The sequence below is a fragment of the Periophthalmus magnuspinnatus genome, chromosome 10 (genome assembly GCF_009829125.3).
Source record: "Periophthalmus magnuspinnatus isolate fPerMag1 chromosome 10, fPerMag1.2.pri, whole genome shotgun sequence".
Taxonomy (NCBI): Eukaryota; Metazoa; Chordata; class Actinopteri; order Gobiiformes; family Gobiidae; genus Periophthalmus; species Periophthalmus magnuspinnatus.
The window spans coordinates 3359972-3373692 of NC_047135.1; the positions used below are offsets into that span (position 1 = coordinate 3359972).

General features: G+C 37.3%; 1 protein-coding gene across 1 annotated transcript in view; it reads left to right on the plus strand.

Annotated features, from left to right (window-relative positions):
• The window catches only part of adam19b (ADAM metallopeptidase domain 19b), a 46726-nt gene that overhangs the window by 14354 nt on the left and 18651 nt on the right, over positions 1 to 13721 (plus strand). The window contains exons 4-8 of the mRNA XM_033974543.2: positions 6214 to 6292; positions 7848 to 7924; positions 10883 to 11087; positions 11184 to 11249; positions 13264 to 13335. Of these exons, the coding sequence (XP_033830434.1) occupies positions 6214 to 6292; positions 7848 to 7924; positions 10883 to 11087; positions 11184 to 11249; positions 13264 to 13335 (499 nt within the window). The remainder of the gene's footprint in view (positions 1 to 6213; positions 6293 to 7847; positions 7925 to 10882; positions 11088 to 11183; positions 11250 to 13263; positions 13336 to 13721) is intronic.

Here is a 13721-nt window from a genome sequence, read left to right on the forward strand (position 1 = left end):
CATTATTATACATGTTTTGCAGCACATTTGGGTAATGACCGAAATGGCAAGATGGCGGATGCGCACAACATTTTCTCACATTTCTCTCTTGTTTTATTAATAAATAGCGACTCACGTGTATTTCACAGTTCTTCTGACCGTGCCTTTTCGTCCTGGTGCTGCTTCGCTGTAGTGTCGATCCAACGTTTATGTAAATCTGTCTGAACACATTCTGTACTGTACAAGAGACACGGCACGGAGGAGACTGATGGACAATGGTCTACAGTCCAACAGCCAATCAGGACGCTCATACTTTGTAAAAAAAACATGCAAAATTGCGCTAAAATAATCCGCGAAAAAGCGAGACCACGAAAGGTGTACCACATTATAGTGAGGGACGAGTGTATTTAAATTGTAATTATTCATTTCCAGAACATTTTTTAACTGTCAGCAACAATAATTATCGTGATATAATCGTTAATCACAATTATTTTAGCCTTGATAATCGTGACACCAAATTTCAGACTACTGGTGAGTTGAATGAGTTATTTCGGTGCAGCGGTGCTATAAAAAGAGGAAATATAAAAAGTCAGGAAATCATTGTTGGTCTGGATTTCATATTAACACAATAATGACCTGTTCTTGCAGCTTTGTTATGAGTCTGTTTCTTGGGCGTCGCTCGGAGGCGGCGGGCACAGCTGGTTTTGTCTTTACCTCGGCCTGGACTGGCACGATTTAAGAGAAAGAGCCTCTGTTTTTCCTAATGGAAGAAGTGAGTGAGTGTCCTTCCTATGGCACAGGGATGGCACAGGGCAACGGCATCACACTGAGGAAATGTGGAGCAGGAAACAGAGGAAGAGCATATATAAAACAGGGTCAAAGGTCACTGACATCATTAGCATTGATAGATTACATTTGGGTTTAGCTGCTACGTCGTTTTTACCGCTAATGTGTGGAGGCGATGATGAAATCTTGGTCTTGTCGGCCGCATCAATAGATACTCATTGTTTTAAGAGCTGCTCTCCGCTGCAGGGCATCTGATCTCAGGATAAAGAAAAAATCCCCATCTTCCTCTCATCTTCCTCTCATCTGTCTTCATCTATTTTTACTTGGGCGAGATGACATTTACGGCGTTTTCCCACAGAAATAAGGAAGTCAAAAGGTAATAGATGTCGTTTTTGTTCATTTTTACCAAACTCGAGACAATAGAGCGTGTGATAAGCGGCCGTGGCTCAGTTGGTAGAGCGTTTGTTCACTGATTTGAAGGTTGGTGGTTCGAATCCAGAGGTTAGATCCACTGCAATTCCAACTCCCACAAATGAATACAGTGGTCCCTCGTTTATCGCGGGGGTTACGTTCTAAAAATAACCCACAATAAGTGAAATCCATGAAGTATCAGCTTTATTTTTTACATTATTCTCTATGTTTTTGTCTGTAAAACCCCTCACCACACACTTTATACACTTTTCTCACACAGGCGTTAACATTTTCTCACATTTCTCTCTCGTTTAAACTCTCTCAAAGTTCAAACCTTCGTAGGCGTCTTTGTCGGTGCAGAACGTTTCATCGACATTGTGGGTTTTGTCGGGGAGAAAACAAATTGCAAATGTACAGCACTTCAGAGTCACACTGAGATCCAACGTTTATGTAAATTTGTCTGAACACATTCTGTACTGGACAGGAGACACGGCACGGAGGAGACTGATGGACAATGGTCTACAGTCCAACAGCCAATCAGGACAAAGAACACAATGGTCTACAGTCCAACAGCCAATCAGGACGCACGACACAATGGTCTACAGTCCAACAGCCAATCAGGACGCAGAACACAATGCCCGATCATACAGTGGAAAAAAAGCAGAAACAAATGAATCAAGCTTTTTATTCTAGCTGTTTTTATTTGTTTACTTATCATTATATACATTATTTTTTTTGCTCAAACTATGAACATGTTAAAAATAAACCTTCAGCCTTTTCTGCAGGTCTCAGACGATAATAAAAAATACTTTTACTTTCCGATCCTGTTCAAAAATGTAGTGGAGTAAAAAGTACAGATACTGCTCTCAAATGTAGTGAAGTAAAACGTATCCGATGTACTTAAGTAAAGTACTCTACTGCTTTTACTTTGTTACGTTCCAGCGCTGGCCATGTGGCAGACTGAGACGAAAGGAGCCAGCTGTGAGTTTATGAATGAAAACAGGAAGAAAAGCTTGAGCTGAAGTTTGGGAGGAGAACGACAGGAAAACAAGCATCTGCCTGAGATGTAAATATTAGACCAGAGGGATGAGGGAGGTGAGCCAGAAGCAGCCAAACAGCCAAACACAGTTAAACTCTGGGATGTTGTGGCTGGGCCTGAGATAAAATGAACTCTGATCCTGTGTTTGGCACGACAAAATCTGTTTGGTTCACTTGTTAGAATTTGGTGACATCATTTTAGACGCAGCGGCCAACAGAACTCTGGGGATTTTATGTTATAATGTCATTTCCTCATCACAAACAGACATGGAGTTGTGTTTTTTTTGTTTCATTCACACATGTTTAACACACAAATAAACCTGCATGTTTAGACTGAGTTTTTCTCTCAAACTGAAAACGCTCTGTTCCACCTTGTGATGTCATCATGTGGTGATACAGGAAGTGCTCCACTGTGTTTTTAAACTCCACACACCTTCATTTCTAGAATCAGTTGGATGATTTCAGCCCTGGAGTTGCACATTTCTACTGAACTAAAGGTAAAAGGAGGAGGAGTTAACTTGAAAACTACCGCTTCATGACATCACAAGGTGGAACAGAGCATTTTGAGCTTTGGAAATGTACAGACTAATAATAAAGTGTTACTCAAACATGTGTGAATGAAACAAAACACAACTCCAGGTCTGTTTTTGAGGAGGTAAAGACATTAGAGCATGGTTTAAAGCTAAAGTCAGTCCACAAACTTCAAATAATAATCTCATGGTGTAAAGTTCTGCCTTTTGTAAATGATTATACCCATCTGTGTTAATAAAAGTTGTATTTTATTTGAGTAAACCACTCAAATTGAGCGAAAATGAACTTTGGGCCAGCCATTGTTTCATGCAGATTGACATAATTAGTTAAAGCAAAACAAGGCAAGTTTATTTATATCACACAATCTGTCCACAAAGTGATTCAAAGAGCTTCACAGAATAAGAAAGACATTAAAATCACAATACAGCAAATCAAAGCATAAATAATCGTCATAAAATTAACATTAAAACAGAAAAGTGCAGAAGAAAACCCTTTCAGGCACAGGCACAGATAAACAGAACAGTTTGAGCCTGGATTTAAACATTGTCAAAGTCGAGGCCTGAGTCACATCTTCAGGAAGAATGTTCCAGATTTTAACAGCAGAAAACTGAAACACTGGTTTAGTCCTGGTTTAGTCCTGGTTTAGCCCTGGTTTAGTCCTGGTTTAGTCCTGGTTTAGTCCTGGTTTAGCCCTGGTTTAGTCCTGGTTTAGTCCTGGTTTAGCCCTGGTTTAGTCCTGGTTTAGTCATGGTTTAGTCCTGGTTTAGTCCTGGTTTAGTCCTGGTTTAGCCCTGGTTTAGTCCTGGTTTAGTCCTGGTTTAGTCATGGTGTAGTCCATGTTTAGTCCTGGTTTAATTTTGGTTTAGTCCTGGTTTAGTCATGGTTTAGTCCTGGTTTAGTCCTGGTTTAGTCCTGGTTTAGTCCATATTTAGTCCTGGTTTAGTCCTGGTTTAGTCCTGGTTTAGTCCTGGTTTAGTCCTGGTTTAGTCCATGTTTAGTCCTGGTTTAGTCCTGTTTTAGTCCATGTTTAGTCCTGTTTTAGTCCTGGTTTAGTCCTGGTTTAGTCCTGGTTTAGCCCTGGTTTAGTCCTGGTTTAGTCCTGGTTTAGTCCATGTTTAGTCCTGGTTTAGTCCTGGTTTAGTCCTGGTTTAGTCCTGGTTTAGTCCTGGTTTAGTCCTGGTTTAGTCCATGTTTAGTCCTGGTTTAGTCCTGGTTTAGTCCTGGTTTAGTCCTCCTCATGTGAGATGGTTCTTGTGGCTCATGTGGGAGATGTTCTTTGGTGCTGGTCCATGGAGAGACTTGTTCACACTGAGCTGATTTAAAGTCTCTGAGCCACAGGAGCCAGAGACCTGAGCCACAGGACACATGTGTGAAGTACTTCCTGGTTCTAGTCCTGACCTGAGCAGCAGTGTTCTGGATGTTCTGTTCTGTCTTAAGACTCGTTACAGTCGTCTAACCTCCTGGAGACAAACGCAGGGATGAGTCTAATTACTAAGTCTGACAGGTCTAGATGTCACATGAACACTATTTACTGCCTCTCACATTAAAAGTACACATGGAGTCAATTACCACAAGTTTCCACATTCTTCTTGGACCAAAACACTAAACTATTATCTCTGTGGATCTCCCTCTAAATCTTTAAAGCCGCCTGGTTCTGAGTCGTCCTTCAGTCTCTATGAATGTTTTATGAGGAGACTCTGGCCTCAGTCTCCCCTCAGAACTCAAACATCTTATATCTGCGACGCTCCACTGCTGTGTCACACGTTTGGACACACCCTTTTTTTTTTTTTTTTATTCAATCCAATCCACTTTATTTATACAGCACATTTCACAAACAAATGCAGTTTCCAAAGTGCTGCACAAATACATTATAAATAAAACAACTAATTAAGTAAATCAACATTTAAACTAAAATCAAATAGCAAAATTAAAATAATAAATATGTATGTAAAAGCAATAAAACAATTACCAATAAAACAATAAAATCAAATAAAACAAGCAAATAAAATCAATAGGAACAAATCAATAAAATACAACAGATCCATACAACTCATGCATTATTTTAAACACACATCGAATATCTGAAGTAAGATATTTGGAGTTATATAGCAAAAATATATTCAAATCTTTCTTTCTTTATCCTTTTTCAAATTTCTAGTAAAATTATTCAAATCTACAGATAATTTCAGAGTCTGGAGCTGCATTATTAATAATTTTGAACGCATTTCTTAGATTAGAATACAAAATTAAACTGTCATAACTGAACATTTTATATTTATTTAGGATATTACAGCGGTGATAATGAAGTTTTTTGCTTTTTTTTTTAATCAAGTGCCTTTAATGCCTAATGATCATAGATGGATCTGAGACGTTTGAGTAGGTCACGTGTGGGTCATGTGTGGGTCATGTGTGGGTCATGTGTTTTAGGGAAAAGACGTTGTATCGGACTAAGTTGCGTACTTTTTTAATCTGCTTTTTGAAAGACAAGTCTGGTCCAAATGAACCCCTAAGTACTTTGTCTCTGTTACAATATTCATTTTTACTCTGTTATCAAGAATACTGCAACAAATCTTTAATTCTGTTAGTTTTGTTAAAGTACATACCGACTGTTTTATTAATGTTAAGTGTCCGGCATGAAAGTTGGAGCCAGTTACCAATTTTGTCCGTAGCTGAAGATAATGTAGTGGCCGCTTGCTGCACATCTCTTCCATGTGTGTAGATCACAGCATCATCTGCGTACATGAACAACAGGGGCCCCAGAACTGACCCTTGTGGGATCCCTGTTGTACAAAGCTGCAGAGAGGACATAAAATCGTTTATTTTTACACACTGTACCCGATCTGAGAATCCTCCTGGTAGCCACTGTTTACTTTTTCACTTATTTATAACTTTTTTTCTTTCCATATATCATAGATCATATATCCAGTGTCTTCTGTATGTGTATAAAATGTAGAAAGTAGTGAAACATAATGAAAAAAACAGTGGCATGTCCAAACTTTTGACTTGTAGCGTGTGTTTAAACGCCGCACGGTTTCATCCAGTGTTTTGGATACATATGGAAGACATCAAATATATGAAGTAAGATACATGGAATTATGTAGTATGGGAAAAAAAAACCAAAAACAAACCCTAAGTACTTTGTCTCTGTTACAATATTCATTTTTACTCCGTTAACTAGAATACTGCAACAAATCTTTAATTCTGTTAGTTTTGTTAAAGTACATACCGACTGTTTTATCAATGTTTAGTTTTGGTATTACTTTACAGATCATTTCCACAGCAGTTATTAAACATTTTTTCTTTGCTGCATAATTCCATCTTACTTCTTCATATATTCGATCTGTTCTGTTTGTATATAAAGTGCAGAAAGTATTCAAAATAAAGACTAAAAGCATTGACTGAGAGGGTGTGTCCAAACCTTTGACCGGTCGCGTACATTTCTTGATTTTGTTGTTTTTTTCTCTGCAGGCAGCTGCTGGCCCCGGGATATCAGGAAATATGGTACAGCTCCAATGGAACTCGGATGTCCTCCTCTCGAGGCAAAGATGTGAGTGCACGAAGCGAGATCTGAATGTCAAACTCAACTTTTGATACCAAGGAATAGAACTGATGCTCGATACTGATTCCGATACGACATTGTGACTCTTTTTTTTAGACAGTAGAATGTGATTTTCAGATTTAATTGGTAGCCCTTTCTGTTCTATTCCCATGTTTCCTTATATCTGTGTAATTCCTCAGTCTCCAGGAGGTTCCATAGTGATCCATAGATCTACTAGTCTTATACTGTGTCTTATACTTGTTCTGATACAGCTCAAGGTCATTTTAAAGCTTCAGGAAAGGCTCATTTCTATTCTGTGAGTCAGATTTTTAGTATTGATATCTGCTCAAAACAGTGTCTGGTTTCTATCCATGGTAAAAAGTGCATGTGCTATTCTCTGATCTCTGTTCTAATGTCATTTCCTCCTCACAAACAGACCTGGAGTTGTGTTTTTTTTGTGTCATTCACACATGTTTAACACACAAAGGCTGCAAATTTAGGCTGAGCTCTTCTCTCAAAAAGAAAATACTTTGTTCCACTACTCACACAATATAAACTGCTAACAATTAATTATAATGAAAACTTCTATAACAGAAGTTTATAATGGAAGTAGAGTGTATAAATAATATTGGATCTTGCTTTCAAATAGTATCAGTGATGACTGTATGGTACTACTGTCATTATTTATTTATTTATTTTATTTTTTTTATTGCATATTCTGTGTGGTTTGCATTTCCATTAATATTACCACTTATTATGCTCACCATACTGCCTGCACATTATTATTATTGTATGTATTTTACTTTTATTTATTTATTTTTATGTATATGTGTATGTATATATACTTTTTTCTGTTCCTGTGCTTACCTGGTGCTTATCTGGGCGAGAGAGGAGGGAGGGCTGTAAAATGTTAAAATGCAATAAAAAAATATGAATAATTAAAAAAAGAAAAGAAAAAGAAAACGCTCTGTTCCACCTTGTGATGTCATCATGTGGCAATACAGGAAGTGCTCCACTGTGCTTTTTTAAACTCCACACACCTTCATTAGAATCATTTTGGATCATTTCAGCTTCTGGAATTGCCAATTTTTCCTGAACTAAATGTTAAATGTAGCTGTTAACTTGAAAAAACTACCACTTCATGACATCACAAGGTGGAACAGAACGTTTTGAGCTTTAGAGATGTCACAGACTAATAAAAAAGTGTTACTCAAACATGTGTGAATGAAACAAAACACAACTCCAGGTCTGTTTTTGAGGAGTTAACAGCTTTAGAACATGACTTAAACCTCACAAAAGTCAATTGTGTGTAGTGTTTTTACCTTTAAAGTATTCAACACAGTACTCAGATTGAGCTATTATGACATATATCTGTAAGTATTCGGTATTTTGTAAGTAAATACATTTCTTACATGCAGTATTCTTCCCAAACCTAAGTAGAAGAGGAAAAAGAAGATATCTTATAATTGAAAACACATTCCAGGTTGTGAGAAACGTTGTGGTAATCGCTTTGTGAAGATTTGTGATTTGAAATATGATTTTTTTATTATTCTATGTCTTCCAGGAACACTGCCTGTACCATGGGAAAGTCGAAGGAGTAGAAGGATCCAGCGTTGTCGTTAGCACCTGCTCAGGACTTCGGTAAGAAAAGAAATATAAAAGTATAAACCGGCAATGAATCTCAGCAGAAGTGTCCCTCAAGTAGAAAGTCCAGCCTCGACATAAAACTTTGGAGAAGATAGAACTTTTTGGAGAGACAGAAAGTGCGGAGAACAGTGTGCAGACGTGAAGTATTTCCACACTACCTCTGCACAAAGGGAGGAATCCGGAGATAAGATTGTGCAACCCAGACATATGTGATTTATCTGGATATCACACTGTTTACAACAATATGTCCAAGCTGCAGCCTCTGTTCATTATTTTCCCCATGAAGTGCCAACGTCTCAGGACACGAGATAAGGAAAAAATGGCTGCACAGCAATTAGCAAAGTGTCGGAGTCTAAACAATAAGAGCTTTTGTGGGTTTCAGCATCTTCGTTTTGTTAAAGTTGGCAAAATTACGAGATTAGCTCATTTATTACGCTCGTTTAATAGAAAAAAATGTCTGTTTTTGCTCAGTTAGACAGAGGAAGAAAGTACAACAAGTTACAGCGAAATGATTAATTTTTGTTTTGTTTTTTATGTTAAAATTATTATAATGCTTAAAGATGCAGTGGGTGACTTTTCGGGTGGAGTGTACGAGAGATAAATGGGCCGATATTTGTACTTTTTAGCGTATAGGTTATCGAGTTTCAGTTTCCAGCGCAGACCGATACGATGTTTTGGCTCAGCTGCTGCTTAAAGAACACATAAAAAGCTTAATTTCAACATTTCAGTGTGAAAAGATAAATGCACAACACGTCACTACACAATCGCTATCGGCAACGGCCACGCAAAAAGACGTAAAGACCGTAAAGATGTTATTGTTTGTCCTAGAATGTTCCACAGTATGGTATTAGATATATATACCTCAGCACTAGTGGGGGTCTTCTGCTTGTTTCTATAGAGATAGAGAAGTGTAATGTCGTACTGTTGAATATTTCAGGCAAAGCAATAACATCTGCATGGAGAAAAGTTACGTAGTGGATGTTTAACTGTCAGAATGATTTGGGTTAAACCTGGCGGATAAAACCTGTTATTATTATTATTATTATTATTATTGATTATGAACACACCTTTCTATTTTATGATGGACCAACAAAAAAAATAATCAGAAAAAGATCAGAGAATAGTGTAATATGGGCCCTAAGTTTCTAGCATAATTCCATTTTATTTTATTTTATTTTATTTTATTTTATTTTATTTTATTTTATTTTATTTTATTTTATTTTATTTTATTTTATTTTATTTTATTTTATTTTATTTTATTTTATTTTATTTTATTTTATTTTATTTTATTATTTTAGTTTAGTTTATTTTAGTTTAGTATTTATTTATAGTTTATTTATTTATTTCTTTATTTTTAGTTTATTTATTTATTTTTAGTTTAGTTATTTATTTATTTATTTTTAGCTTTATTTATTTATTTTTTTTATTCTCTTTTCATGTATCCACATTGGGGCTCAGCACAAAGACTCGAAATTCTATGTAGGTTAAAATCTGTCTTCTCAAAGCGCTCCTCCCTCTCGACTTCTTTCTCAGAGTGACCGTAGCGCAGGAAAAAGCGGGTCCGTGTAGTGTCCAGTGCGTTAGTACGTCAGGGGTCAGTGGGTCCACACATCCTGATAGAGACACACACCGACACGCAGCTTCTTTGTGTACAGTCGACCCGCTGCTGTATGTGCGGAGGAGTGCACATTCATTCACTTTGTCCCGGGACATGCAAACACAACACGGGTTTCCAAGTGGGCGTCTGACCCCAGCAGATGCTCTCCACAGCTGTCTGACCCTCTGCTTTTGTGGATAATTGTGTGTTTGTGAATTTTGCGACTGCTTTTGTACGAAGGCCACAAGAACTCATTTGTTTCAGCTGGTTTTGGTTTACACACATCAGCTGAGCAAAACATGAGTCTGTGCCAGAGACGAAACCATGTACACATCCCATTTCACTTCTGTTTATTACTTCTGTTTGCAATCACGCACAAATTATGAAGATAACAAAGAGCTGAGCTAGATACAGCGCGGACAGGGAATTTCTCTAACTAAAAGTGAAATACATCCACTTTAAAGGTTCTATATTACACAAAAATGACTCTTGTGAGCGTTAAGTCGTGTTCTAAAGCTGTTTCCTCCTCAAAAACAGACCTGGAGTTGTGTTTTGTTTCATTCCCACATGTCTGAGTGAATTTATTTTTCGTCTGTAACATTTCCAAAGCTCAAAATGCTTTGTTCCACCTCGTGATGTCATCAAGTGGTAGTTTTCAACTTCCTTTTACCTTTAGTTCAGTAGAAACAAGTCTCAATTCCAGAGCTGAAATGATCCAAATGATTCTAGAAATGAAGGTGTGTGGCGTTTAAAAACACAGTAAAGTACTTCCTGTATTACTGTAGTACCACATGATGACATCACAAGGTGGAACAGAGTGTTTTCTGTTTGAAATATGCAGGGTTTGTGTGTTAAACATGTGTGAATGAAACAAAAAAACACAACTCCAGGTCTGTTTGTGACGAGGAAACAAAATTATAACATAGATCAGAAAATAGTGTAACGCCGTCGCTTCCTGTATTACCACATGATGACATCACAAGGTGGGACAGAGTGTTTTCTGTTGAGAACTCAGACTAAATATGCAGGTTTGTGTGTTAAACATGTGTAAATGAAACAAAACACAAATTCCAGGCCTGTTTTTGATGAGGAAACAACATTATGATAGAGATCAGAACATTTCGTAATATAAAAACTTTAATAATCTCACGTTAGTTGCAGTTTTATCCTTTTATAGCTCTCACAGTTCTATAGATTTGATCCCATTTTAGCATTTGACCCTCAAGTGTTGCCGTACATGTTAGTCAGCTGAAACAAATGTCTCCTAATGGACACCCACGAGCAGTATTGATTTGTATTGACAGTTTAAACCTATTATTAGATGGAACCTTTACTGTTATGTCTCGTGTTCCCAGGGGACTCATTTCCCTAAACTCCAGCGTCAGCTACCTGGTCGAGCCGCTTCCTGTTTACAACGACACCCAACAACACGCCGTCTTCAGAGCTGACAGCCTCCATCTCCAAACGGGCCGCTGTCCGCATCACCACGGCGACCACGAAGATCCCGAGGGGGGTCTTAATAACTTTATCCACGGCATGATGTCACCTTACAACAAAAGGGTGAGCGCGCAGAGGACACGCCCGCCGTCGATACCGGGACAGACGATTGTAATGGTCCTGTACTTCACCTTTGACCTTTCCTGTCTCGTTTTGTAGGAAAAAAGGGACCTGGTTCAGAATATGAAATATGTGGAGTTGTTGCTCGTGGCGGACAGAGCGGAGGTAAGGACACGGCGGAGGAGGACGCAACCAGACAAGGGCGTGTTTAAGTACCGTATTTTCCGGACTATAAGCCGCACTTTTGTTCATAGTTTGTCCAGGGGTGTGACTTATACTCAGATGCGACTTATACGTGCAATTAATCAAATATATAATTTCACACGTGCGTTATTGTCTGTATTATTTTTGTATCTACTGCTCCTGTACCAAAACATTTTAAAATTTCAACATTACGGTAATTTAAAAGACATCTGAGAAAGACTGAACAAAACGCCCTTAAAAGAAAACCGTATTCTGCTGAGTCTGAGTCAAATCAGACACGTATTCTGTTCTGTCTATGCTTCATGTAGCTCACATGTGTCAAACTCAAGGCCCATGTGCCAAATGTGGCCCTCCAGATCCTTTTATGTGGCCCTCGACAGTGTAAATTAAGGTATGATGGTCTTAAAATCTCAATTTATCAGGAAATACGCAGTTACACAGCCATATTTTTACATCTAGGTAAATGCATATGCAACATTTGTAACTTGAATAAGTCATAAATACAGAAACAGTTAATTAACAAGTGAAAACATTTGTTAGATTTATTTTACATCTGGCGGCGTATAGTCCGGAAAATACAGTACTGTTTTATATCGCAGTGATGGGTGGCTGTGTCGTTTGTAGAGCTCACAGTTGTTTTAATGTATATTTAATCTATTTTATTACCTACTTGAGATGATATACAGACATCTTGCAGTCATTCTCCATTGTGGTTTACTCCATCAGCTTAACCGTAGTGTTTTTGCTAATGCTACCGACGCTCGACATTGTATCCAGGTAGATTTGCATTATTTTGATGGGTTTTTTCATCTACTAAACCAGCTGCAGTTACATACACAATATAAAAACACACATATGCTTTTTTTTTCTCACTGTCCGACATGAAATCAGACTTAACTTTTCCTGTTTTAGCTCAAATAGGATTAACAAAATTATTTCTATTTGCTAAAAGCCACAATAATGAGAGATGGATTTTTTTAAAAGACAATTTTTCATGACTTTCTTTACATGCATTTCATTAGTATTTGGTACATTGTCTTTAAACTGTGTGACTTGGGTCAAACGTGTTAAAAAGTTTAGTCTAATTTCATGTCAGACTGTGAGAAAAAAGCATATTTGTGTTTTTATATAGTGTATGTGAACGTCCGGTTTAAACTGTATCTATAATCTCATCTATAACGCAAACCCACTTCATCCAACACAGATTTATTTTAATCAGTGTTGGATGAAGTACTCAATCTGTTACTTAATTAAAAGTACAGATACAGAGGTAAAAAGTTACTCAAGTAAAAGTCAAAGTATCACATGAAAAAATCGACCTAAGTTAAAGTATCAAAGTACCTGTTTAAAAATGTCCTTTAAGAGTAAAAAGTAAAAGTGTTGTTCATTTCTTTAAGTGTAAATGTAGTGATATAGACTAAAAATTGAAAATTATATATTTTGTTCAACAGTAACAATACGAATACATTTCTTCATTTTTCTTATGTATTTTGTATATTTATTTGTGTTTTGCTCAAAGTTGAAGCGTGAACTCAAAAACTTTAGTCAGGATGTTTCCACGAACACGGTAAAAATACTCCCTCAAATCATATGAAAAGTACTTTTTACTTTTCAGTCCTGTTCAAAAAATGTGGTGGGGAAGAAAGTACAGATACTGCTCTCAAATGTAGTGAAGTAAAAGTTGTAATTCTACTTATGTACAGGACTTTACTACTTTATGACTCAAAATTCACGTGTTAAAACCAACCTCTTTTCTGAACTGTCTAAAATCTCTGTACACGTCCCATGTGTTATTTTTGTTTAAATCTCATAAACTTTATTCATCACTAAACTTGTTTCCAGCTGTGAATCAGATCTTTGGTTTCTATTTGTAGAGAGATTTCCTCTGAGGTTTTGGTGTTTTTGGTGTTTTTGGTGCGATGAGCCACGCCGGGGTGTGTCAGTTTCTAATTGATGTGGCTTTTGTCGTTGACAGTTTGAGAAACATGGGAGTAGCCTCGAGAAAACACAACTCAAGTTACTGGAAGCAGCTAACTTGGTTGACAAGGTAAAAACGATCATTTCTGAACATGTTTAAAGCTGCACTGTGTAGCTTTTCTAGTAGAGGATCTGCCACTTGCATAGAGAGGTTATTTTTTGCCGAGAATGTTCCACAGTTTGGCATGAAACTCATTTATGTTGTATTTATCTGATTTATATTGTGGAAATCTGCGCGTAGGCTTGTCTATCCACAGATCTGACCTGTAAATTGGCTTGGAGGTGTCACCATGGAGGTTTATACATGCTGTAATGCCATGCTGTGTAACATTACGGGCGTAATGCAGACAAGCAGGTGGCAGAAAATTGCATAGAGTGCCTTAAAAATATATGTAGTAAAATATTTAAAAAAACATGATCAATCCAACGTCAACTATTTGCCTCATGTTGACGTCT